The following is a 24,605-nucleotide window of genomic DNA, read 5'->3' as shown; positions in this document are numbered from 1 at the left end:
CCTGATGTATTTGGAAGCAGAGTCTTTAATCCGGTTTTGAAAAAGTGATGGTATCATTTAATCCAGAATTATTCAGTTCTCCCATGTGAGTAATATTCAAGAAATAACATTAATTTTTTGTATACCTCAAGAAAGACACTATTAGAAAAAGTAAGAAGTATTTCCAGATACAAATGCATGCAAAGCACAGGCAAATGTAAGAAACTGTGCTCATTAGCCTGATCCCCAAAATTAATTATTCCTTCCTATGCAGACCACAGGAAAAAAATAGTTGTGTAATTCTGCACCAAGTAAGCTTATTGTAGTTAACACCATAACTAGGAACAGAACTCACAGATTCCTAGTTCATTTCTTTAGATATTGATCGCACAACAATACTGCAGGAATAGATTGCACCCAATCCAAACCATGCACAAGCCCAAATCCTTTAAAGGCATTTTAACTTACTGGGAAAAGAAACAGCAAGAAAGTAAGAGTCGAGAGGAAACTAGGTCACTAACATATCAACCTTACCTTACCAGTGCATCTGGTTTGCTTAGCTGGTTATTGGGAATACAATTTTCCATTAAGTCTTTATGCGTACTAGGGCTTTTGCTAGTGCATTTCTGTTTTTTATCATTTTTAGCTGATGCAGAAGGGATGCTCCCATTAGTTGCACTGTGGCTGCGAGGTGAGGAGTTCACAACTCCACTAGCATTTTTGTAATTTTTGGATGATGCAGTGCATGAGTCCTCTTTTAAGAGGTTTTCTGTACTTCCCACAAGATCATTATTCAATCTTTTACTGTTGATATGGTTCTCCATATATTCAATTTCTTGTATTTTAGAGTCTACAGGTTGCAAAATATTGTTATTTATTCCAAGGTTATGTTTTTTGGCATCCTTATCTTTTTCTTTTCCTTTTTCTCTATATTCAAGTTCCGGTAATGTTGAAGATAACTTTTTATTGGCTGGAATGCCTCCATTGTGTTGCAAAAGTATAGAGGAATCCATATCAGACAATCCTTTGGCTGCTGCAATACCAAAAAAAGGAGAAAGAAAAGAGGCAATATTTAAAACTTTAATAAGAAGTATCACATATTCTCAACCTCATGTCCTCCTCACCATTTATATTAAGGATCTGAAAACAAATAAACAAGCAGTTTCTTTCAACACATATAAAACTCATACAGGACATATAGGAAATATTGTATCACCAGTCTCACAATTTCCTATGTTTAGACTGCGAGTGCTGCTGCTTATCTAGTAAAACAACACTTTCTTCACACAAGGGTGGTGGGGTTCAGCCAAGCTTGCAGAAGTACAAAATTATTTGGAAAAAACATATAATTGTTTTTTGGGGGTGTGGTGTGGTGGAGAGAACCTAGACACAGCCCAGTGAAGTCTGAGTGTGCTCAGCAGTCACAGAATGCTAACTGACTTTTTTTTAAACAAAACTTTATTAAATTTATTGCACATTACATACTTACAATATATTGTTAAAAAGAAGATACAACTATAAAAGAAGATACAGTTGTTACAATTATCTCATTTTACAGGTCTTCTAGTTTACTAGAGGGGGGGAGGGAAGTAAACTAACTGACTGTTAAGAGGAAAACACAGAAAACAGAGTTGGGGGAGGGTATGAAATGGATTGGCTGTAATCCTAAACAACAGCACTCCACACTACAGCATTTTGTTGCAGATCCCTAGTCTAGTACATTTCTCCATTAAAGCACCCTGAAGAGCTGTCTGCAATATGACTGTTCTCATGATGCATAAACCCAAACAGTTCAATTAAAAACAACTGTAGGAATCAATACAGCAACTACTTTCATAAACTTCAAACATTCAGCAAGATTTAAAATACTAAGGGAAGCTCATTTAACCTGCTTCCCCAAAGGGAAAAAGTAGGGTGCCTAGCTAAATAAATCTTATTAATTGTATGATTTAGGGTTAATAAAATTTTCATATGAGTTAAAAATGATTGTTTTGAATCAAAATGCACTTTCCCATTATTTAATGTCCAACCTGTGTGTCATAGCAGAGGAGTCCCTCCTGTCTGAGGGAGGAGAGCTAAGGAGAGCTAAGGAGGTTAAGATTGTGCTTTTCATATGCAGTTTTTATAAATACTTGTATTTTTAAAATACTTTATAAATTCCACTGCCTGGTTAATTAGGTAATCCTTTTTTTAAAAAAATCAAAGAAGTTTTTTAAGTTGCTTAATTGAATTGACTGAGAAAATTCTAGAGTCCTAAACACACACACAAATATTCACCCTGCCCCAGGAAAAGTAATTCACTGATCTTATTGAAATCAATAATATAAAACAGCTAACAGCTTCAGAATCGCTTCTTAACATACAGAAGGTGGAGTCTTAATAAGCGAAATGAATAAATAAGAAAAGAGTTCCAAGGAAAGTCTCCAGCAATGCTGGTGGTCAGATGAAAACTGAATGGGAAAGCCCTCATCTCTCTTGGGGATGCTTAAATTGGCCAATGGTTGCCTCCAAAGGAGAGGAGACGAGCAGGGAAGTTTACAAAGACATCCTGCATAGGTGCAGAACCCAATAACATGATTGCACAGAGACAAGACCAATTGTTTATGCTAACAGTGGATTGTGTTGGTGCATCTGGATTGAGAACTCGTGGTTAATAAGAGCAGGGAGAGTGGGAAAAAGGCAGAGTAGAGGAACACATATTAACAAGGCTGGTTCTAGATTTGCAGTTACAGGTAGGTAGCCATGTTGGCCTGCCGTAGTCGAAACAAAATAAAAAAATTCCTTCCAGTAGCACCTTAGAGACCAACTAAGTTTGTTATTGGTATGAGCTTTTGTGTGCATGCACACTTCTTCAGATTCTAAATTTGCAAACCATTAGCACCAGGTCTGTGCTAAGCAAAAGCTTACCTTCCTCTGCTTCTCTCTCTTGCCTTTGTAGCATCTGTTGTTCTGGGGGCAAAGCTTGCTGAAGAAGCTGCATGTAAAATTCGTTCTCTTTCTGCACTTCCTTTTGTTTTCTTAATCGCATTTTATAGCTGACATAACTTTTGAAGCCGAAGCCCAGAGTCACAACAGGATAGCCAATACTAGAGAGAGAAAGAGAAGAGGGGACTTTGTTAACATAGACAATACAAGCAAACTAATAAAATGCCCAGCATGCCACAAAATATAGTATAATCAGGATTACATTCTTTATCAGAAACAGTTCTCTACAGAAAACAACGACATGGTCCTGCTATTCACTTATAAATAATCACACTTCAAATTGTAAGAAGAGAAATGTACTACTGGATTAGGACCATGAATAACTCCACTGCATGCTATCAAGAGAAATGACAGAGCAAAATCTTATATGTATCATTTATTGGTGGTGTTGGCAGCATTACTGGGTGATGAGATCAGAGCTAGACAAGATACAAGTTACATTAAACAGGTGAACACACATGGCAGCACAGCCTAAAAAATGTGAAACAAGGAACCGGGGTGGGGCGGGGGAAGAGATGTCCCTTGCCCAAGTCATCTGGCTCAAGTGCAGACTCTCCCAAAGTCAGGGCTGGGGACATTCAAGCTTGGGAGCCAAATGCAGCCCTCTAAGCCTCTCTATGCAGCCCCCGGACCCTTACAGGGCACACCACTCACTAGCACTCTCTGCACCTGCTCTCTGTACTTTTGCTTAGCTGAAATGTATTCTTGAACTGTAATAATGCTTCTCTGCTGCCTGGATGGAGAATGGAGAAATGTCTGTGTAGAAACCTCTGACATTTCCATGGCTGGAATTCCATTTTGCCAGAAGATTTCTTATTAGGGAATGCATCTCTTGGACGGAAAAGGGTCCCCAGTACCCCTTATCCAAGTGGTAGCTAGAATTACTGCTCAACCCTGCTGCTGGAAGCCTTCTGTGCAGCCAAGATGTTTAGCTTCAGCAGCTCCATAGTTTTCAGATCACAAGAGCACCATGGCAGCATTTGCACATTCAGTCTATCACCACATTTGACACTTAGCAGGAGCAGTGACGGCAATGCTTGTGGGGAGTGGGGTAGCTATTTTGCTCCAAGGATGGCAGAGCATTGTGCTATCCTTATGAAAAAATTGTTCCATGCATTGAAGTTATGACCCAGGTGGCCAAAAGCTCATGGGGAGACTGTGAGCCAGCACTCTCCCTCAGTCTAACACATATCACAGAGTTATTGTGAGGACAAAATGGCATTGGTGGGGGAAGACATGTATGCTGCACTGAGCTCCTTGAATGAATGTTGGGGTTAAAGATGAAAAGGCAACAATAAACTTTTCTCTAACAGAACAGCTAACAGAAAGTAGGAATCCAGAGCAGTCAGAACAGTTACATTTTCAGCTAGGAGGTGTCTGAAGGAATTTAAGTAAACTTTTTTTAAAATTGCATTTGGCATTCACTGTGTTAGACCACATACATTATATTAAAACAGTACATTAATTTTCTACATTTAATTACATTAATTACCCAAATTAATTATAGTTTTACAACCCACTAATTTTAATAAAAGGTGTGGTCCATGGCTTCATTCCATCAACTGAACCATGTTGACTTCAGAAGAACTTCACTAGCAATTAATGCAATTAGCAGGTGGCGCTGTGGGTTCAACCAGAGCCTAGGGCTTGTTGATCAGAAGGTCGGTGGTTCGTAACCCTGCGATGGGGTAAGCTCCTGTTGCTTGGTCCCAGCTCCTGCCAACCTAGCAGTTCAAAAGCACCTCAAAGTATGTAAATATGTACCACTACAGTGGGAAGGTAAACGGCGTTTCCATGTGCTGCTCTGGTTCACCAGAAGCGGCTTTGTCATGCTGGCCACATGACCTGGAAGCTGTATGCCGGCTCCCTCGGCCAATAACTCGAGATGAACGCCGCAACCCCAGAGTCGGTCACGACTGGACCTAATGGTCAGGGGTCCCTTTACCTTTACCTTTAGCCTCTATGAAAGTGACAAATAAATTCAGTAACCAAGTTTTTAAAATTGTAACTGTAAAGAAGGTAAGCTGTTGGGTAATGGGCAGCAATTTTAAAAGGAAATTATATATTGGGTAAAAAAGCCAAATTAAATATGTAAAAGTACCCCAATACACAGCACAAACTGGCCATGTAAAATTGCAAGGAGAAATCACAAGCAGGACTAGTACAATGGCCTGGTTCACAAATCATGCTAAGCAATGGTGTTTTTTAAACTAATTCTCTTATCCCCACTTTATTAAAGAAAGAACAAACAAAAAAGGGGGCAAAAACAAAGAAACAAAGAAACCCAACACAACAAAAACATTAAACTTAATTTGCACACACAGATCAATATATGTCATCCAAATATCTGAACAGGTATCCAAGCAAAGCTGATAGTACATTTATAAAAAGTACATTCAAATGTAGTAAAGGCATTAAGGTCTTCAGACCATTATATAATAGATCATGGGTAGGCAAATTAAGGCCTGGGGGCCGGATCCAGCCCAATCACCTTCTAAATTCGGCCCGTGGACAGTCCAGAAATCAGTGTGTTTTTAAATGAGTAGAATGCGTCCTTTTATTTAAAATGCATCTCTGGGTTATCTGTGGGGCCATCCTGGTGTTTTTACATGAGCAGAATGTGTGCTTTTATTTAAAATGCATCTCTGGGTTACTTGTGGGGAATAGGAATGTGTTCATTCCCCCCAAAAAAATATAGTCTGCCCCCCCCCCCAAGTTCTGAGGGACAGTGGACCAGCTCCCTGTTGAAAAAGTTTGCTGACCCCTGTAATAAATGGTGAATATTTATCCTTCCACACTAAGTCAGGGTTAAAGTTAACCATAATTATCAGGTGTTTGGAGGATGGATCACTTCATAGAAGGAATCCCAAGGATCATCTAGTCTAACCCCCTGCAATGCAGGGGGATCAAACATGCAACCTTGCCATTACCACGCTCTAACTAACTGAGCTATCCAGGGGATAGGGTTAGGGCTTAAACCAAGGGTAGGGAACCTCCAGCCTATGTGTCAATCTTGGCCTGCAAGGGGACAAATTTGGCTCATGAGGCCCACTCACTAATCAGCTGACGTCATTCTGATGAGAGGATTGTACTGTCACGAAAAATCTGGGTGCCTGGGTGGCACAGCAGCCTCACACCCAGATTTTCCGTAACAGTACCAGCTGTTGCATAGGGCTTGATTTTACATTGGCTGTGTGCCCCAGCCACCCTGCTACAGTAGAGCAGGCAGCCAATGCAGCAGGATTTAACCTCCACTTAGCAGGATTTTACCCCTGATCATCAACTGGTAAGTTTTACTGTGTGTGTCTGCTCTGTTATTGGGAACAGGCATTGCTGTTTAAAAGTCCTTTTGCAAATAGCCCATGAATAAACCACAAGTTTAAAAAGCAACACATTGCTATATCTATAGAAAGTGCTTATGAGGGTTCAGCATGAATGTCTGGGAAGCTCCCCCACCTGGCCACACTGACACAGAGAAATCTACCTCTGTTATGACATACAACTCAGTTCAAAGAACTCTGAAAAATTAAATTTTCACAAATGCAGCTGTAACATGCTTGACACCTTTGATGGTTAAAGTACAGTCTGCTTAGGAATAACAGATGAGATCATAAATCTGAGAGAATACTACAAAGAAAAACAGTGACAGCGGAGGAAAACTTACCAGTGTGCAGCGAAAGGTCGACAAAGGTCTACATGAAAGTTTTTGAGATCCTTAAATCTAATTGCTGCTTCAATATAAACAAATAGTATCCACAGCGATACTGTTGGTAAGCACACGCCCCTCTCTGTTGGAGACAGACAGGCAGAAATCAAGCATCATTAACATCCAAAAGGAAGTCAGAAATCTTAAGACATGGCTTTTATAAACTAAGAAAAAGAAAATAAAAAGCTTTGTTATGCTAGATCTAGAACTAAAATGCATTTCCCTTTTGAAACCAGCTGGCTATGGAGATGTGTTCTGTAAGCAGTTTGAAGGTGGTTAGAAATTAAATGAAAACAATACATTGGAAAGAAAAGGTGAAGTCCTAGGAAAATAAGGAAATTAGTACTCCCTTAACAAATATATATATGACTTTAAGGTCAGAACCTTTCATTTAGTGGTTGGGGGAAGTTAGCTTCCATAAATTAGAGAACAGCACTTTGTCTATTTTATTCTGATTATCTAATTGACTGAGTAAACTTCTTATTGCTATTTAGAAGGAGAATTAAATACATTGTTGATTATCCATTGCAGCTGGACAAATGTCAATTCCCACCTTGTTTTTCTCAAGTTTTTCATAGCTAGATTACATTTGTGAATGTGAGAGTACAGAGTAGCAGAATGAAATTCCTCAGGTGATGGTTGCAGACTGGTATTACCTGCAGTAGACCTCTCACAGGTTACGGTATCATAGTATTTTATTATTTATTTATTTACTTCATATAATCTATACATTGCTTGATTGTAAAAAATCTTCAAAGTAGTTTATATAAAGAATAAAGCAATAATATTATTAGTAAAAAAAATTAAAACTACTTACAACATTCAAAAAATGAAAACCATCAATCAACTAAAAACACATCAGCATTCTAGACATCTGGATAGCCTTGTCTAAACAAAATGTTTTCAGCAGTCACTGAAGACAGTACAGTGAAGATTCTGCCTGGACACTGAGGTGCAGTGCCAAGGGTCTTCTGGTGGTTCCCTCACTGCGAGAAGCGAAGTTACAGGGAACCAGGCAGAGGGCCTTCTCGATAGTGGCGCCCGCCCTGTGGAATGCCCTCCCACCAGATATCAAAGAAATAAACAACTATCTGAATTTTAGAAGACACCTGAATGCAGTCCTGTTTAGGGAAGCTTATAATATTTGATAAATATTTTAATATTTTGCTGGAAGCCGCCCAGAGTGGTTGGGGAAACCCAGCCAGATGGGCAGGCTATGTTTGTATGTATGTATGTATGTATGTATGTATAAATAATTATTATCATCATCATTTTGTCTGATACAAATAGTATGTTTAAGAGCAGGCACCCCCAAACTTCGGCCCTCCATATGTTTTGGACTACAATTCCAAAATTAGCTAGGGATTATGGGAGTTGTAGGCCGAAACATCTGGAGGCCCGCAGTTTGGGGGTGCCTGCTCTAGAGGTTAACTCTGTGGCTGCTCACCAGCAGCATCGGCTGCATAAAAATATGCAGGGGGACTTCCGGTCTATCGCCATTGTCGATCGGCGGGGGATTTCTCGGTCTCCGAGGTCCCCAGCGCCACGGGGGGGGGGAGGCTGCAGGTGCACCGCAGCCTCCTGGAGAACCCCTAGATTGTGCTTTCCAGGGACGTGGGGTACCCAGCTGAGCTCACCAAGCCCCGCTTGCTGCCCGGCAAGCTCTTTTTTTGGGAGCGCCGTGAGTGGAAAGAGCGGGACGGAGCCGTGGGTCAATTCGCTACCTCTGAGGCGCAAAGCTCCGTGCCGGCGACTAAATGAGCGATGGATACCTCCAATACATATAAAATGGACATGTGAGTAATCATTTCTTGGATTTGGACTTTAAAAGAATTTGGCCTTGGGAGGGAAATTTAAAGAGGAAACGGTGGTCATCCGTCCCCCCCCCCACCGAGAAAATCACAACGCAGCTACCGAGCCTGCAGCCATAGAGCTGGAACGGGACTCTGACTTTCTTTAAAAATTAAGCTGGAACCCTTTCCTGTGGCAGTGGAGCCAAGGGAAGGAGAATTTATTTTTTGTTGAAATCCGCAAAAGTTTATAAGGTGTATTAACGAGCCCTTTGGTACCCTGGGGGCAGAAAACTGGAAACTGATTATCCGCCATTGTGACTTCGCCAGTCGAGGAAGCTTCCTATTAAATGAACTTTTGAACTTGGAAAAAAAGAGAGATTTAATTGGGTGAATTTTAGAGGGACTTGATTTTCTATGATTGCGAAATTGGAAAGAAAGATTGGATTTTAAAATTGGGACAAAGGAATTACATTAGAGTACAGATTGAAGGGAACTTGGTGGACAAAAAGGAAAGGGCACTGTCTCTGGCACATCAGCCCAAGCTCCATATTGTAACATGAGAAGATAAAGGACGTAGCCAGTCAAAACATCAAGTCACAAGATGGAAAAGAACTGGCTACAATGTATTTTGGAACAAGCTCAAGAAGTGTTGGGAGAATTGCAGATATATAGAAGAAACACACAGATCTTCACTGAAACACTACAACAACTTATTCCCAAAGACAATCAGGAGCCACATGCAGAGGTTTTGGAATTTAAAAATATTAAAGTTTTAATAGAGGATGGACAAGAAGAGTGACAAAATGTGGAAACAGTGCAACTAGTGAGAGAAGTTGCACAAAGTATTGACTACAACCAGGATGCTCTAAAAGAAGAAAAAATCCAGGATGCGGATCCCTCAGTGAGAGAGAGGGACCAGGTTCCTGGTAAAATCAACCAGGCAGTGGTAAAGGATCAAGACGTGTCCTGGGTCTGAACCTTCCTAGTGAGAGGAGGGAGGCGAGCACCAGGCAAAAGCCAAGACACATGGGAGGATAAGAAAGGGAAAAGATGGAGGTGGGAGGGGGTTAAGAAAGTGGAACAACAGAAGAAGGGGTGGGGAGGAGGTGGGTTGAAGTGGATTAGAGATGGTGTGGGTTGGAAGCGAAGAGGCATTTTGAATGGGACAGTTTACATGGTATGAAATTGGACTGTATGAAGGATTGTCAATCAGGGAATTGCTAACCAGGGGATAGAGGGGGGTAGTGGGAATTGTAATGGGTCAGAAATAGGTTTTAGATTCAGCAAGATAGAGTATTTTTAAAGAAAAATAATAGGCTAAGGGGAGACAGTAGAGGGTTGGTAAAATATGAAAGATAGGTATAATGATATATTAGAATATGGTCTTAATCTGAAAGAGGTGTATACCGGTATTGGAAGTGAGATTTGGTTAAAGTTAGTTGAATAATTTTTATTTATTTTTTTCTTAAAAAATAAGTGATCAGTATAAATGAATAGTAAAGTATAATGACTGTGTGTAATATGGTTATAATTTGAAAGCTGTGTAAATTGGGATAATACAAAGGCTCGGAAAGGGAGGGGCGGGGAAGTCGAAGTTGAGTTATGAAATGAGTTTATATAATGATAGCTTCTTTTTTATTGTTTTGTTTTTCTGTATTTTTTCTATTTTTTTTCTATTTTGGTGTGTCAGTTTTGTGTATGTCAGAAACAAACCAATAAATACATTTTTTTAAAAAGAAAACAAAACATCTGGAGGGCCGCAGTTTGGGGATGCCTGTTTAAGAGAAAGCACATGCTCTCTCTCTCCATCTTTCACGCCTGCAAGAAGGAGACTGAAAGCTGTTGCTTTCTGTTTTAAACTAAGCTAGTGCTCCTGTGACATCAGGGAACTGTGGTTTGCTGAAACTAGGGCTCGTGAGAACAAACCACATTCAAACCATGGTTATGTTCTAGCACACCATAGTTTAAAGAAATGAGAGTTCCATAACAAATGTGACAGGGAATGATGGTTCATTTAAAATTGAAAGTGTCTCTTCCTTGCAGGCATGAAAGAAGAGACAACATCACTATTCATTCTTGTAGTGGAAAACAATGGTTTCTCACTGCATCTAAGCAAAGCCTGAAAGTCTTTTTCAGACCATATTAAATAAATATATGTGAAGTTATTTGTGGCACACCAACAGCTTTAAAGAACCAACACACTTCCAGTTGTCCAAAGCTGCTCCGTATGGTTGCCTGGAGACAATTCACATTGACCACAGGCAGCCAAACAATTGGCTATTTAAAAAGTCACCTACATGGTTTCTGCATCCAATTGTTATCAACACAGCACTGGAAGAAGTTATGGGGAAAGGGTACCTGTGCTGCTAGTAGCATATGAATCGTTCCCTTAAGTATGTTTATGAAACAATTTTGTATCTTCTTCCAGGAGATCTCCTTATGTTTGCAAACTATCTATCAGAAATCTAAGATTCTTATGTAAGAAAAAAAATCAGTAATAGTAGCAAACATCCCTGAAAGACAACTTGCCAATTAGTAGAAGTTTCCCCTAGAATGTGTTCTAAGACACAGTTCAGTTTTTTTGCAGATTGTCAGGAGATTCAACAGGCAGAGCAGTGTCCTGCATGATCTGAGCATGTACCTTAGAATATGCCCTAGAATCCTATGCAATGCATAAGTTCTACAGCATGCAAGTAAATGTGGAAAGTATGCCCTGAAAGAAAGAAGAAAATGCATACCCTGAAAGGCCAAGATCCCTAATGCTAAAAATGCTCTAGTGCAGTTCACAATACTGTACACTGAGTGCCAGGCCTCAGACTCCAGAGTTCATTCTCATATAAGCAAGCTTGTTTATTTTATTATATTACTAGCTGGCCCAGCCACGCGTTGCTGTGGGTCATCCCTGTGATTCCCCCCCACCCTGTCCCGATCCATGACGTATCCCACGCCTCCTCCCACTAACCCCCTGGCTCATCCCTGTGTTTCGATAGGACACCCTTCCCTCTGTTTTCCCCAGGGGGTGTTGTCCCCTCCCCCCTGTATCGCCATACATTGCGCACACATCGTGAACATTTATATATATTTAGATTAAAAAAAATTGAAATAAGAACATGAGAAGCAGGAGTTATTATTGTTTTATTTTATTTTTGGGGTTGTCATTTATTTTGGTGGGTATTGTATGATTTGGACGTTGTTGTGTGTTTTGGTTTTGGTTTTGTTATTTAGATTTTCTAATTTTGGAGTAGGTGACCCAAGGAACCTAGAGAAGTACTTTAATAAGCCCAACTGGGGGGGGGATTCAAATAGCGAAGACCCACAGCCCCGTAGCAACAGAAGGCGAGCTCCGAAGCACCTGAGCTGTTCGGTTCCATAAAAAACCCAGGAAGTGGCAAGGGGAAGGTAGGAGATTGTAAATGGGGGGGTGGGGGTTGGCCACTGCAAATATCTGAGGACTTAAACTGGGGAGAGAAAGTGCATGGTTGTTGTTTTTAAAGACGCAGAGGCTTGCAATCATAGTATAAAGCGTAGGTTAAAAGGGGCATGACTGCCCTTACTTAAAATGGCCGCCGGAGCCTCGCATGTGACACAACGCCCGCTAAATTTTAAAGTAAAAACCCCTTTCCGTGCCCCCAAGTGCGTTGCTGTGGGTTATTCCCTCCCCGGGCCTAGTGGGGGCCTGGCGGCCTGGCAGGGGCCTACATAAAACAAAGGCGGTGCTGCGACCTGCGATCCGGGCGCTCGTCCTCCCCCCCCCAGGCCTAGTGGGGGCCAGGCAGCCTGGCAGGGGCCTAGGGGTCTGGTAATGGCCGCCTTGGTGGTTTCAGTTGCTTGGTTGATGATGTCATTATTTGGTTTGTGGGTGTGGTGTAGATTTCACAGGAAGGGAGGGGGTGTACTGTGGGAGGAAATCCACTTGAGGGTGCCATTTTACTTTGTTGAAAAACAGGTTGTTACCTGCGGAGGTGTGAGATGTGTGGGGGTTTTTTTCTAACAACACTCGGGGAGTGGCCTGGATCGTTGTGTCAAAATTTCAGGACGATCGGTCAAGCGGAGAAAAGTGGATCCCACACTTTCATGATTTTTACATTTTTATATATATCAGGCATCCCCAAACTGCGACACTCCAGATGTTTTGGCCTACAACTCCCATGATCCCTAGCTAACAGGACCAGTGGTCGGGGAAGATGGGAATTGTAGTCCAAAACATCTGGAGGGCCGAAGTTTGGGGATGCCTGATATATATAGATCTCTATCCCATCCTACCTCTCAAAAGAGCAAATGGCAGCAAACATATAAAACATATCCAATATTGATGAGGACTAAGAAATGTTAAACCTGAAGGCTACAATGTATATTTGAAGACTAAATTCAAATATACAGTATAGACAATTTGAATTCAGTACTACCAAATTAAGCAACAGGAGGCTGATCTAACTGTGACTACATGTGACTTTTGAGAAAATAACCAGTAACCATTATTTTGCATCATGCTCTAAGATTTACATTTAACATTTAGTGTAATGAATGTGACTTACCTGTGTGCCAGACATACTGTACCCAAACATAGGTGCTGGCAGCAAAAAACAACCACTGTATTGGTATGAAGAGCAGACATATGATATTTGATGTAAATGCTACACAGACGAAAAATACTGAAAAGGCCTAAAGAAAAAGAGGAGGGGCAGAAGAAAGAGTATGTTAAAATTTTAAAATAATTGCACTGAACAGTCTTCAAACAATGCATTGCAATGGTTTCTTATTTTTTATTATTTTTATATGAATCTTTTATATGAATCGCAAGTCTTTTATTATCAATATTTTCCTGTTACCATTGTTTCTGATTACTACTGCATTGTAAATGGGCATTTCTTTTACCATAGATTCATATCTGTCACTCCTCAACTTATCACACAAACCAGATACACACAATTGAAAAAAAACCACATGCTTTTTGTCATGTGTTGTTTGGCCCTATGTCACCACAGTGATCTTTCTGACACCATATCCAGAGGACTACCTGTAGCAGCAAAGATGGCAGCTTGAGCAAAAACATACTTATCAGAAGTCTTTGTATCCCTGCAGTGTGCAAGCCTGCTGCTCCATCAATAGCATTAGTGAAGAAAAATCATGCCAACCATTGTGAAATTGCTTGCTTGATTGATTGCATTTTTGTCCCAGGAGCTCAAGGCAATTATGACAAACTACAGTTTACTAGGAAAGAGCTGCAGCAAGACTTGGTCTTAGACCTCCCAGCTGGGAGGGAATGCGCAGAAGCTTTCATTTTTGCTTTTGCTTAACCACAGCATGCCATGTCATCCAGATTTGGAACTGTGGTTAATAATAACTACAGTTACTTTTTAAAAGCCAGCTTTATTTATTTATTTATTTATTTATTTATTTAAATAATAATAATAATAATAATAATAATAATAATAATAATAATAATAATAATAATATACCACCGTCTCGCATAACATCAGGGCAATGGACAGCAATGTTAAAAAACCTTTAAAAACAGTACAGTACAATAATTAAAATGACTGGATTCATAGTTAATAACTATTGTTTGACCTTGATGACACAAACCAACCATAGTTAAGAAAAAGCTTCTGAATTCCTCATCTTAGCAGTACAGGAGGAAGAAAAGTAAACTACACAATCCTGAGGTTTGCTGCAGCTCGTCATATCTCACTAAACTAGGGTTTAATGTGAAAGTGACCAAAAGCTGGTACACACACACACACACACACACACACTTTTTTGTTATACATACCAATCCCTGGTATCTGAAGGAATCATAAACACTCCTGATGAAAAGCCAGAATGGCCACAGATATTCAAATCTGAATTCCAAAACAAAATCAGCCAGCAGCACAAGGGCCCAAACTACCAGGAATTTCAGGTACAGAAATGTACTGAGAAAGAGAAAAAAAAAGCAAAGCATTAATTTAGCATACATAGGCAGTACCAAAACAGTCAAAGGAACATGTTTTTCTTGTTGAAAATAAATACATTTGAGGAAACACTATTATTACATGAAGATGTAATGTTCAGGGAAAGAGGCAGTGTGTGTTGAAAATTGCACTACTTAACTGAAAACATTTTTAAAAACTTGTTTACTTAAGTTTTAGAGCTTTATAGATCTTTGGCACTATTGTTTTCTGTTGCCAGTTTTCTGTTGATGCTGGTTTAAATTTGGTTGTGATATGTCCATGCTGCATTTCATGTTTTACGGTTGTTGTTGTTGTTGTTGTTGTTTAAAAAAAACACCTGTACTTTTTGTTAATGGACAGATAAAATGTTGTAAATAAATAAAAGTTACAAACATGCTGATTGCTTTCACACAGCATGATACTGCTAAGCCAAAAAGCTTTGCTGCACATCATGGCTTGTTTGGAGCAAAACAAACTACAGTTGCTAGTTTGGATGCTACACCAGGAATATAGTTTGTTGCTCTCAGAGGGAAGTGAAGCAGGACCTATCTTCACAATTAAAGTACTGTAAACCATTAACTATGGTTTATCATGCCATGGGCAAGATCTCATGAGAGCCCTGTGATACCACATGGAGGCCTCCAGAGGGTACATGCAACCTTCCTGAGACCCTGGGTAAGTGAGGCAGATTTCACTGGAACCGGGAAGATGCACAACCCCTGGTAAGCGAGGCTTCAATGGGGACAGAAAGTTGGGGGGCCAGACGGTGTGCCCCTAGGTATAGATGTATATTTATGCAGTGGCCAAAGCAAAATTTCTACTCCTTTTTAAAAAGGCATATTGCACTACTCTAGAAAATAGCTTCAGCTAGCAGCTCTTTTCATAATTAGAAAGAAAGCATATCTGTCACTGTTGTTAATTTTGGTTTATAGTTTTGGGGCATAAGTTTGCAATGCTCATATAATCTGTAATTTGTACAAGGATGCGGAAGTCTTGTATTTTGCCCCAAACTGAATTTCACATAAAAATCAGAGGGTGGCAATGCCAAAGTCTCTTTGCAGCAACTTGGAATCCATAGCTGTCACATGCGTATAAGAGTAGTACAAAAACTTCAGTTCTCATAAAAGTTCAGAGAATTAAGTTGGAAGTGAAGAATAAAACTGTTTGCAGCTGCACTGCATAGCAGCACTGCAGAGAGTGTGAAAAACTATGAAGCTAAGTACTAACAATAGGCTTATTTCATTAAAACATAGCAAGATGCCCCATCTCAGAGTAAAGTATCTCAGAAAATAGTCACTGTTTACCAATTAACGACAATGATTATTTCCTAATGCAAGGTGCTATCTTTGCTGGATTAACATTTGAAACAGCATCTGATCGCAATTGTTCAGAGAACCACAAATTGTCTCACATACATACAAGCAAGCAGGCATGGGTTATTTATCCAAAGCTTGGTTTGTTTTCCAGATGCTGTTGCCTCATGCCTCTGTAGCTTGGCAAGCATCAGGGATGGGGGGGGTGGTGGTGTCCAAACAAATGATAGTTAAGTAAGGCTGTTAGGTTCAGGAATAATGCCAAGCCATAGTTTAAACAGGCCATGGTTCATAAACCAAAATATATGGTTTCACATTGTGGGCTGTTGCCAGAAAACAAACTATGGTTACTCCACTGGGCTTCAATGTTCAAACAAACCACACTTCAGCTAAACTGTAACTTGGTGTTATGTGCAAACCACATCACTGATGAAGGCTCACCTCAGCTTTCTAGATTCATTTACACCACAATTACCTGCATTTCACAGATTTTAAAAGGTAGGGCCCTGCTTTTTAGTTAATATTTTGATATTCCAAAATAAATGGCATAAAACAGGTTAGCAATAGTTGAAACTAAACTTTGTAGCTGCTCCCATGCCCCTTATCTCTCCTTCTGCATCCAGGATGAAAGTGCAAAATAGGAACAATTTTTAAAAATCAAATAAAAACTTACAGCAGCTAATCACAGCATCAATAGCAGTCATGATTTACCTTTGGTGAACAACAGGTTTATTTCTGTACAGAACTACGTAAAGTGGACGCTCGGGTTGCAAATGTGATCCGTGTGGGAGGCACGCTCGCAACCTGCAGCGTTCGCAACCCGCGTCTGAGCACATGCAGGTTGTAACTCGGCGCTTCTGTGCATGCACAAAGTGCAATTTAGTGCTTCTGCCGTGTGCGCACACCAAAACCTGGAAGTATGGTAACCTGAAGCGGCTGTAACCCGAAATATCACTGTACTACAATGTTGCCTGTGAAAGGCTTGCTGATAACAGGCACTCTATCCAAACTGAAATAAAGAGGATAACAGATGGACTGGGCCACTATGGCTTGGCATTGCGTGAATGAACTTCAGGCTCACTTGCTTCCTTCTCTGCCTCTTCCCCCACAATCATATTGTAGTTTCCAATTCTGGTTTGGAGGGCAAGCACAAATTATTGTTTACTAGTCTGGATGCAATGGCAAGCTGCAGTTTGCCACAAAAATAAAACATGGGGCAATGAGAGGGAAGGAGAGAGGACACAAGCCTAAGGCTCACTCAGGCAGTGTGAAATAATTGTTTGGCATTATGTCTGACTTTGGCAAGTAAGCCAAGTATTACTCTTCTATGCTTTTCCAGTGGCCCTACTAGAAGTAAACAGAGAGACCTTCAGTGCATCGATCTCAGGAAGAACTCTGCATAACAAACTTAAAAAATTAATGCATACATTGACAATGTCAGAACCTGAAGCGTTGTCCAGTGTTATCAAGTTGCCTTGAAATTTATTTTCTTTCATAAAATTTATACACTGATTAAAAATGAAAACCTCAAAGCAGTTTACAAAAGATAAAATAATATATTATCAAAAAATAACAACTATAATTTTTGTTTGGGGGGGACACAATTACAGTCAACTAAAAACAAATAAAAACTCACATTAACTTAATTTATTTGTGTAACTGCTGCTATAATGTGCCCCCCCCGCCCACTCCAAGTAATCAAGTCAGGTTGCATGGGATACAAAAAGTTAATTCATAAACTTGAACAACCCTCTAGGATCATTTAACTGCCCGAGCACAACAGAAAGTACCCTTCCCATCTGATGACATCTCACAATCTTTCACCAGAATAATTACTCCATCCAGTTCCTGCGAATAGTTTGAAGAAATTATTTTGAGGGAATGAAATACACATTACACAATAAAGGAAGAGCCAGTTTGGTCATTACAACAGCAAATTAAAACTGAGATATTTTCAAGCAGTTAGCCAACACCCACCTATTACTGAGAGCCTTCCCTAGCTTTCAAGCACTGGCAACCCCTGAACAATATGCACAATGCTATTTTGCTTTTCAAGGGTTTGCTCTCTTATTTCCAAGACAATGTCTAAAAGCCACCATACGTGCTGGAAGCCTGTACAACAGAATGGAAACAACTTTATCTGCATAGTTTATAACACCTTATACAATTGCTGGAGAATGATCTTGTAATAAGATATTGTTGTACAAATGTAACCCACCTCCTGGGCTCCGGTTTCATGTGCATACTTCAATGATTTGTCCTGCTCCACCAAAATAACTGTAGCCATAATAAGAGTTCTTAGCTGCTTATATGAAGTCTAGTGCAGACTTGGCATTCTCAATCTCTTAACTGCTATAAAGAGATTGGGAATGTGTCACAGGACTCATGAACTCCTTTGCCCTCTCCTTCCATAGTAGGTTTTAAATATGGCATAGTGCTACATCTTTAATAATGGCTATTTATTTAAAGCACCTGCACTGGCATTCAGCAGGATAAGAGGAAGTGTAGATAAGCCCACGGTCACTAGCTCTTGTTACAAAGTGCTCTTTTGGGCAAGGTGAGCTGCCCTTTCTCTGGCTGAAGGATGGGGCCAGACTAATCTCCCTCTTGCCATGATGTTCTTCCTTGGAGGGGGGAGAAGCAGCTTACCACTAGCTCTGGGGTAAAATCCTTTAAAAAGCTCAACAAGTTCAATCCTAAAAAAAGCTCAACAACTGTGGCCGGCCCCCATGCATGTTCACTTCATCAAATCTGGCCCTCTTTTGGGCACCCCTGCCCTAGGTCATCTGGCCCATTGTTTTTAATACAGTATTAGTACAGTCGTACCTCGGGTTACGAACCGCTCGGGTTACCAACAGTTCGGGTTACGAACTCCGCAAACCCGGAAGTGTTTTCGGCGCGCGCGCGCTCCGCGCATGCGCAGAAGCGGGGGGGGGGCACTTTGCACATGCACAAAAATGGCGCTCGGTTTGCGACCTTTTCGGGTTACAAACTGCGACCCGGAACGGATCGTGTTCGTAACCCGAGGTACGACTGTAATGCTAAGCAGTTTACAACTCTGCACTGACACAACACAATACTATAAAAGTGCTAATTAATGCAAAAAGAGAGGGAATTTGGACAAGAGACAGGCGGTGGAAGGACCAATATGCAGCAACATGCTCCCTGATATTCTCAGGTCAGTAGATCAGGAATATTATATCTGCATACGGGCTCTAGGCATAATTTCGAGTCAAGGCCCTTTATACATCCAACAGCAGCAGGAACATGTCTAGCAGGATAAAGAAACTGCAATACCTCAAAGACCGCCTCTCCACATATGAAACAGTCCAGACCCTGCAGTCACCATCTAAGGCCCTTTATCATGTGCCCCCTTCACAAAAGGTCCAGAGTGTGGCAACAAGAGAACAGGCCTTTTCTGGTCTTAATGTATCTATGTGGGGAGGAGGCTTGCCTGTTTGTTTGGTCTTTAGTAGCTTTGTGCTCCCTGGGCATGACTAAAAAATTCAATGAAGAAGAAGAAGAAGAAGAAGAAGAAGAAGAAGAAGAAGAAGAAGAAGAAGAAGAAGAAGAAGAAGAAGAAGAAGAAGAAGAAGAAGAAGAAGAGGAGGAGGAGGAGGAGGAGGAGGAGGAGGAGGAGGAGGAAGAAGAAGAAGAAGAAAGCTTCCTACCTCTTGAAGAAATTTGATACGGTATGAGCAAGGCTGCCAGAGGAAGTAAAAAAGGAAGCCCTGCAAGTAAACCTGAATAGCAATGCAGAACAAAGTTTTTTGAATATCACTTCAGAGCAAACAAGCAATTCTAGAATCGTAGAGTTGTAAGGGACCCTGAAGGTCATCAAGTCCAAGTCCAAGCCCCTGCAATGCAGGAATCTCAACTGAAGCATCCATCCTCTGCCTAAAAACCTTCAAGGAAGGGGAGTCCACTACCTCCTAAGGGAGTTTGTTCCGCTGTCAAACAACTCTTTCTGCCAGAAAGTTCCTCCTGATGTTTAGTCAGAATCTCCTTTCTTGTAACTTGAATCCGTTGATTCAGGTCCTACCCTCCAGAGAAGGAAAAAAACAAACAAGCTTGCTCCACCCTCCATGTGACAGCCCTTTCAATATCTGAAGATGACTATCATATCTCCTCACAGTCACCTCTTTGCCAGGATAAACTTATCCTATTCCCTCAAGTTAAGAAGAAAAAGCCACTAAATTAGGAACTGTCTCCACTGGGCCTGAGAACAAAAGATTGATTTGCCTGACTTCTAGATTTGTTTGATTTGCAGATTCTGCATAATGTTATTACACATTTTGATCACAAGCTTTGCTGAATAAATGAGGAGAATCTTCCCCTTTTCAGCAGGTAGCAGTTTCTCTTACCTAAATCATCCACACTCCTCTGAAAACCAGCCCTGCAGGCTCTGTGTGGGCACCCTGAACAGCAGCACTTTCTACTGCATGCTGCTGGGGCTTACAGCAATTCTCTGGAGCTAATAATAATAATAATAATAATAATAATAATAATAATAATATACCATAATAATACCCTTATTGTCAATGTACAACCTGTGTACAATGAAATTAACCGAGCCTCTCAGATTCCTCCTCCATTCTCTTTTCTATGCTCATCTCATTTCTCCCTTCTTTTGTTGCACTCCCCACTCTTCTCTGTCTTTATGTGCCATTTTATTCCATTGCAACAACTATGTAAGATGCTGCTGTGCAAGAGCTGAATGAAGTATATCCTTAATACAAGCATCAAATTTTCAGAAAGTGATTTTCCCCAGTCCTGTTGTGTACCACAAAGCTATCCCCACGAAGTCAGTGTGCTAGGAACCTGTTGCCTACATCACTGAAGTCACAAACGTGTAATAGGAAGGGGCAATGTTCATGCAGTTACTTCTAATTCCTTAATGCTTTGTAACCTTCTGTCATATGCTGAGAGTGAAAGAAGGAGGTAGAAGGGCTATGTCTTCAATTCTGGCACTGTTTGCCCACATCGACCATTGCCCTAACCAAGGGCCCACTGTTCACAGCAGAGAGTAGCCTGTAGTTCTCTATGGTCCACTTGATAGGCAAACTGCCAGAAGAAGGGCATTCGTCACTCCACAGGCTTAACTATTTCTTAGTATATGTTCATTCATTGCTGCCCAGTAAAGGCAGGATAATTCCACACTGATATCTGTGGATATGCCTGCTTTAAGCCCACAGCAAAACATCTTGCTTGGCAATGTAATGATCATTCTGTTAGGACTTATAGCAAAGAATTACAGCATGCAAGGTGCTTGCAGACTGTCACTATTTTCAGGTGGGATTCAGTCACATCTCAGCAAATTCAAGCTGCACAATTAAAGCTGATTCACAGCTCTTGTGAAACAAACCCGCTTCCCTAGAATATCAGACTGCATAAGGAAAGTAACAGGGAAATGCACAGAAAAGTGTGGAATAACACTAGATGCAATGTCATCTAATCTCCCCACAAACAAATCAGGCTGAATGTTCATTAATCAAGTCATCTGTAAGTTGTTTGCATTATCACCCTCCCACCCAGCATGTTCTCCTTTGACTGACCTCTCTCAAGTTTTTGTTGTTACTCTCAATGCATTATCATGAACATGCGGCTAGCTAACCTGTGGCACTTGTAGATGCTGAGATTATGACCCACCAATCGAACAGTTCATGATGATGGGTCCGAAAACAGGGCCTCAGACATTGATCTTAATGCATAGGCAGGCTATGACAGCTACAGCCTGGATGAGCAAACTGTGACCCTCCAGACACTGGTGGACTGCAATTCCTATTACCCCTGACCCAACTATTGCCAAGCTGGCTGGGGCTGATGACAGCAGGAGTCCAGAAGCAACTGGAAGGACACAGGTTATCTATTCCTGGTGCACCTAGACCTTGTTATCTGGTACATTCTTCTATTGCACCTTACTCTGTCTTATATGATCTAACTGAGATCCCTGCATTGCAGGGGATTAGACTATATGGCCCCCAGGGTCTACAATTCACACAATGGGAGTTCTTTCAGCTTTTATCAGCAGTGATTTGCTATTCTCAGACCTAACATGCCATTGATCTATCTAGGCATTGTGATGTGATAGTTGTGACAACAGCTTTATTAATGGAGGCTATTCACCACACAGAAGCTCCCTTACTATTCTGTTTGGGAAGTTTCCAAAACATATGAACTACCCTTGAGGAATTAAAGAAAAGGTCCATCTACTTCAAAGCAGTCAGTATTCACAGCGGTGGATCATATGCCTGCACTACCTGGGATGGGCATGTGGGGCACACCCTGAGGGGGGTAGAGTGTGGAGGGCACCCTCCCATGCCCACAGTCCAGGGGAGGAGAGGGGCGGGGATGTTGCTGTCCATTCTCCCCGCTCTCCACCACGGGTCAGGCCTCACCCCGTGGCCAAGGTGGGATGCTCTCCGCCAGCCGGACCAGATGTGACCTGGAGCCACTACAGCCATGGAGCACTGCTCTCCGCTGCTGGGTGAAGTGACCCAATGACAGAGCTGCTGTCGCTGGACGCGAGGCGTGCTGCAGCCAAGGAGGATGGGCAGCAGTGCTGTCGCCCAGTGCTGTCGCCCACTTGCCTGCTCTCGTCAGGCCTGACCCAGGGGGTAGAGCTGCAACAGGCACAAGTGCTACGGCCAAAGCGCAGCTCCTTCTGGCGCACAGCCAGGCTCCAATAAAGGAACCTGCTGTGGAGGTGCCTGTTTGTGCCCCCTCTCAAAATTGTGCCTGGGGCCACAGCCCCCACATGCTACGCCTGAGTATTCAGTCCCTCTAGAACAGGCATGTCAAACCTGCAGCCCTCCAGATGTTTTGGCCTACAACTCCCATGATCCCTAGCTAGCAGGACCAGTGGTTGGGGAAGATGGGAATTGTAGTCCAAAACATCTGGAGGGCCGCAGGTTTGACATGCCTGCTCTAGAAGCTTACAAGCACAGCATAGGTGTTATACGCATATCCCCTTTATCTCTAATAACTGGAGTTCACAGATATACTATACCATTATCAGCTTTCATGGCTAATAACCACTGATAGGTGAATTTTTAAGGGGTTGGATATATTCTTAGAGGAATGGCCTAAGTCAGTAGTCTGTGCTGTATCTTGTAGTAGTTAATTTCCTAAGTTAATTATTTGCTGCATGATGAAGTACTTCTGTTTAGCCTGTCCTCAACCTAAGGCCAAATCAATACCATTGGTTCCAAGTTCTATTATGCACCCAGAGTTCTATAATTAGAGAGGGGGGAAAAAGGTGTCTGTGTCTACTCTCGCTACACAGGGAGTTCTCAAACTTTATACCGCCGGGGCCCACTTATACAGCTGAAAATTACAGAGGCTCACTAGTCACAAAATGGTGGCAGGTACAAGTCAGGGTCCTAAACAGTTTGCCATTACCAACATAATTTTCTACAGATATCTTATTCATCTTTGGAAATAGCTAAACTATTTGCTACAATGTTTTCCTTGTGGTAAAGAGCTGCATTGCTCAGCCTTCCTCAAGCCAAGTACAGGCACCTGCTGTTGATGTATTGCGACTCAATCTCCACATTTAAGGTAGAATTTGCTCTAAGCAGAGGAGGCTTCATTTTTTTATATTTTTCCTTTCTCATTCCCAGCATGCCCCTCAAACATTTTTTTATCAATTCTCTGTAATTTCTTCTCCCATTCTCCTTCCACACTCAACTTCTACCTTATACCTCCAACAAAAAGCTGCCAGTTTCTTTCATTCCTTCCTCCTACAAGCTGGTCCTTTTATAGCAGGGGTCCCCAGACTTACCTGGCTCTGGGCCGGAGAGCAGGGGAGTGCGCGCCCATGCACATGCGCACACACACACTTACTGGCGCGGTGGCACACTTCTAGGTCAGAAAAATCGTCGAAAATTGTTTGTGCGCATGTGTATGGGCCCCCCCCCGACCCGGAAGTGCTCTGGAAATGACCTCTTCTGGGTCGGGAGAGGCCCATACGCATGCGCACAAACGATTTTCGACGATTTTTCCGATCTGGAAGTGCGCCGCTGCGCGCCGCAAGAGCGGGCGGCGGCAGTGGGTGTCGTCGTGGGCCGGATTGGGAGGCCAATTGGGCCGCATCTGGCCCGCGGGCCGTAGTTTGGGGACCCCTGTTTTATAGTCACTTCTTACTCCTATAACAGCTTTCCTCTCTAATCCCCCTTCCTTTCTATTCCCAGTTTATTTATTTGTTGTTGTTGATAATAAATATTAGCCCTTTATCTCACTTTCTAATTTCCTTCAGGAAAGAGATGTTCCTCCGCTCCTGCTCCCTGAACTTCTGTCTCCTGGCCACCTTTACTTAGCATACAAGGAGTTCCTGTTGCTGGTACTGATCCAGTCAAAAGGTTAGGGGCTTGACTGAGGCAGGAAGAGGAGGCGGCGGCACTGGGCAAGCTGTTGAACTGAGACCCACTTAAAGTTGCCCAAGGGCAGACCCACTATTTGAGTTACACTGTTCTATGCTGTACACCAGGGGTCCTCAGACTTACCGCGCGGCGGGCCGGAGGCCAGGGGAGTGCACGCGCAGCAGGCCGGAGGGTGGGGGAGTGCGCGCCCGTGCGCATGCACACACGCACACGGTCGGGGGAAAATCGCCGAAAATCGCTTGTGCGCATGCATATGGGCCTCCCCCGACCCGGAAGTGCATAGGAAATGACCTCTTCTGGGTCAGGAGAGGCCCATACGCATGCGCACAAAGGATTTTCGACGATTTTTTGCCGATTTTTAAGATCGTCGCCGTTTTTCGAACTTTTTTCGGAAGCCGAACGTGTTCCGTTTTGAGTCCCCCTGTGTTTCCTGTTGCGCTGCTAATTTTCGCCCCTCTGTTTCCTGTTGTGCTGCTAATTTGTGTCCCCCATTGTAATTCAAGCCTTCCGTTTTC

General features: G+C 42.0%; 1 protein-coding gene across 1 annotated transcript in view; it reads right to left on the bottom strand.

Moving 5' to 3' along the window:
- The window catches only part of MACO1 (macoilin 1), a 69,885-nt gene that overhangs the window by 28,021 nt on the left and 17,259 nt on the right, over positions 1 to 24,605 (bottom strand). Inside the window, exons 2-6 of the mRNA XM_035118281.3 lie at positions 14,237 to 14,378; positions 12,999 to 13,125; positions 6,629 to 6,752; positions 2,887 to 3,065; positions 514 to 1,012 (exon numbers count right to left, since the gene is read on the bottom strand). Coding sequence (XP_034974172.1) covers positions 514 to 1,012; positions 2,887 to 3,065; positions 6,629 to 6,752; positions 12,999 to 13,125; positions 14,237 to 14,378 — 1,071 coding nt within the window. The remainder of the gene's footprint in view (positions 1 to 513; positions 1,013 to 2,886; positions 3,066 to 6,628; positions 6,753 to 12,998; positions 13,126 to 14,236; positions 14,379 to 24,605) is intronic.

This window comes from Zootoca vivipara, chromosome 6 (assembly GCF_965207765.1).
Source record: "Zootoca vivipara chromosome 6, rZooViv2.hap1.1, whole genome shotgun sequence".
Classification (NCBI taxonomy): Eukaryota; Metazoa; Chordata; class Lepidosauria; order Squamata; family Lacertidae; genus Zootoca; species Zootoca vivipara.
Note: the sequence above shows the minus strand (reverse complement) of the source record. Positions and strands in the feature narration are given on the sequence as shown.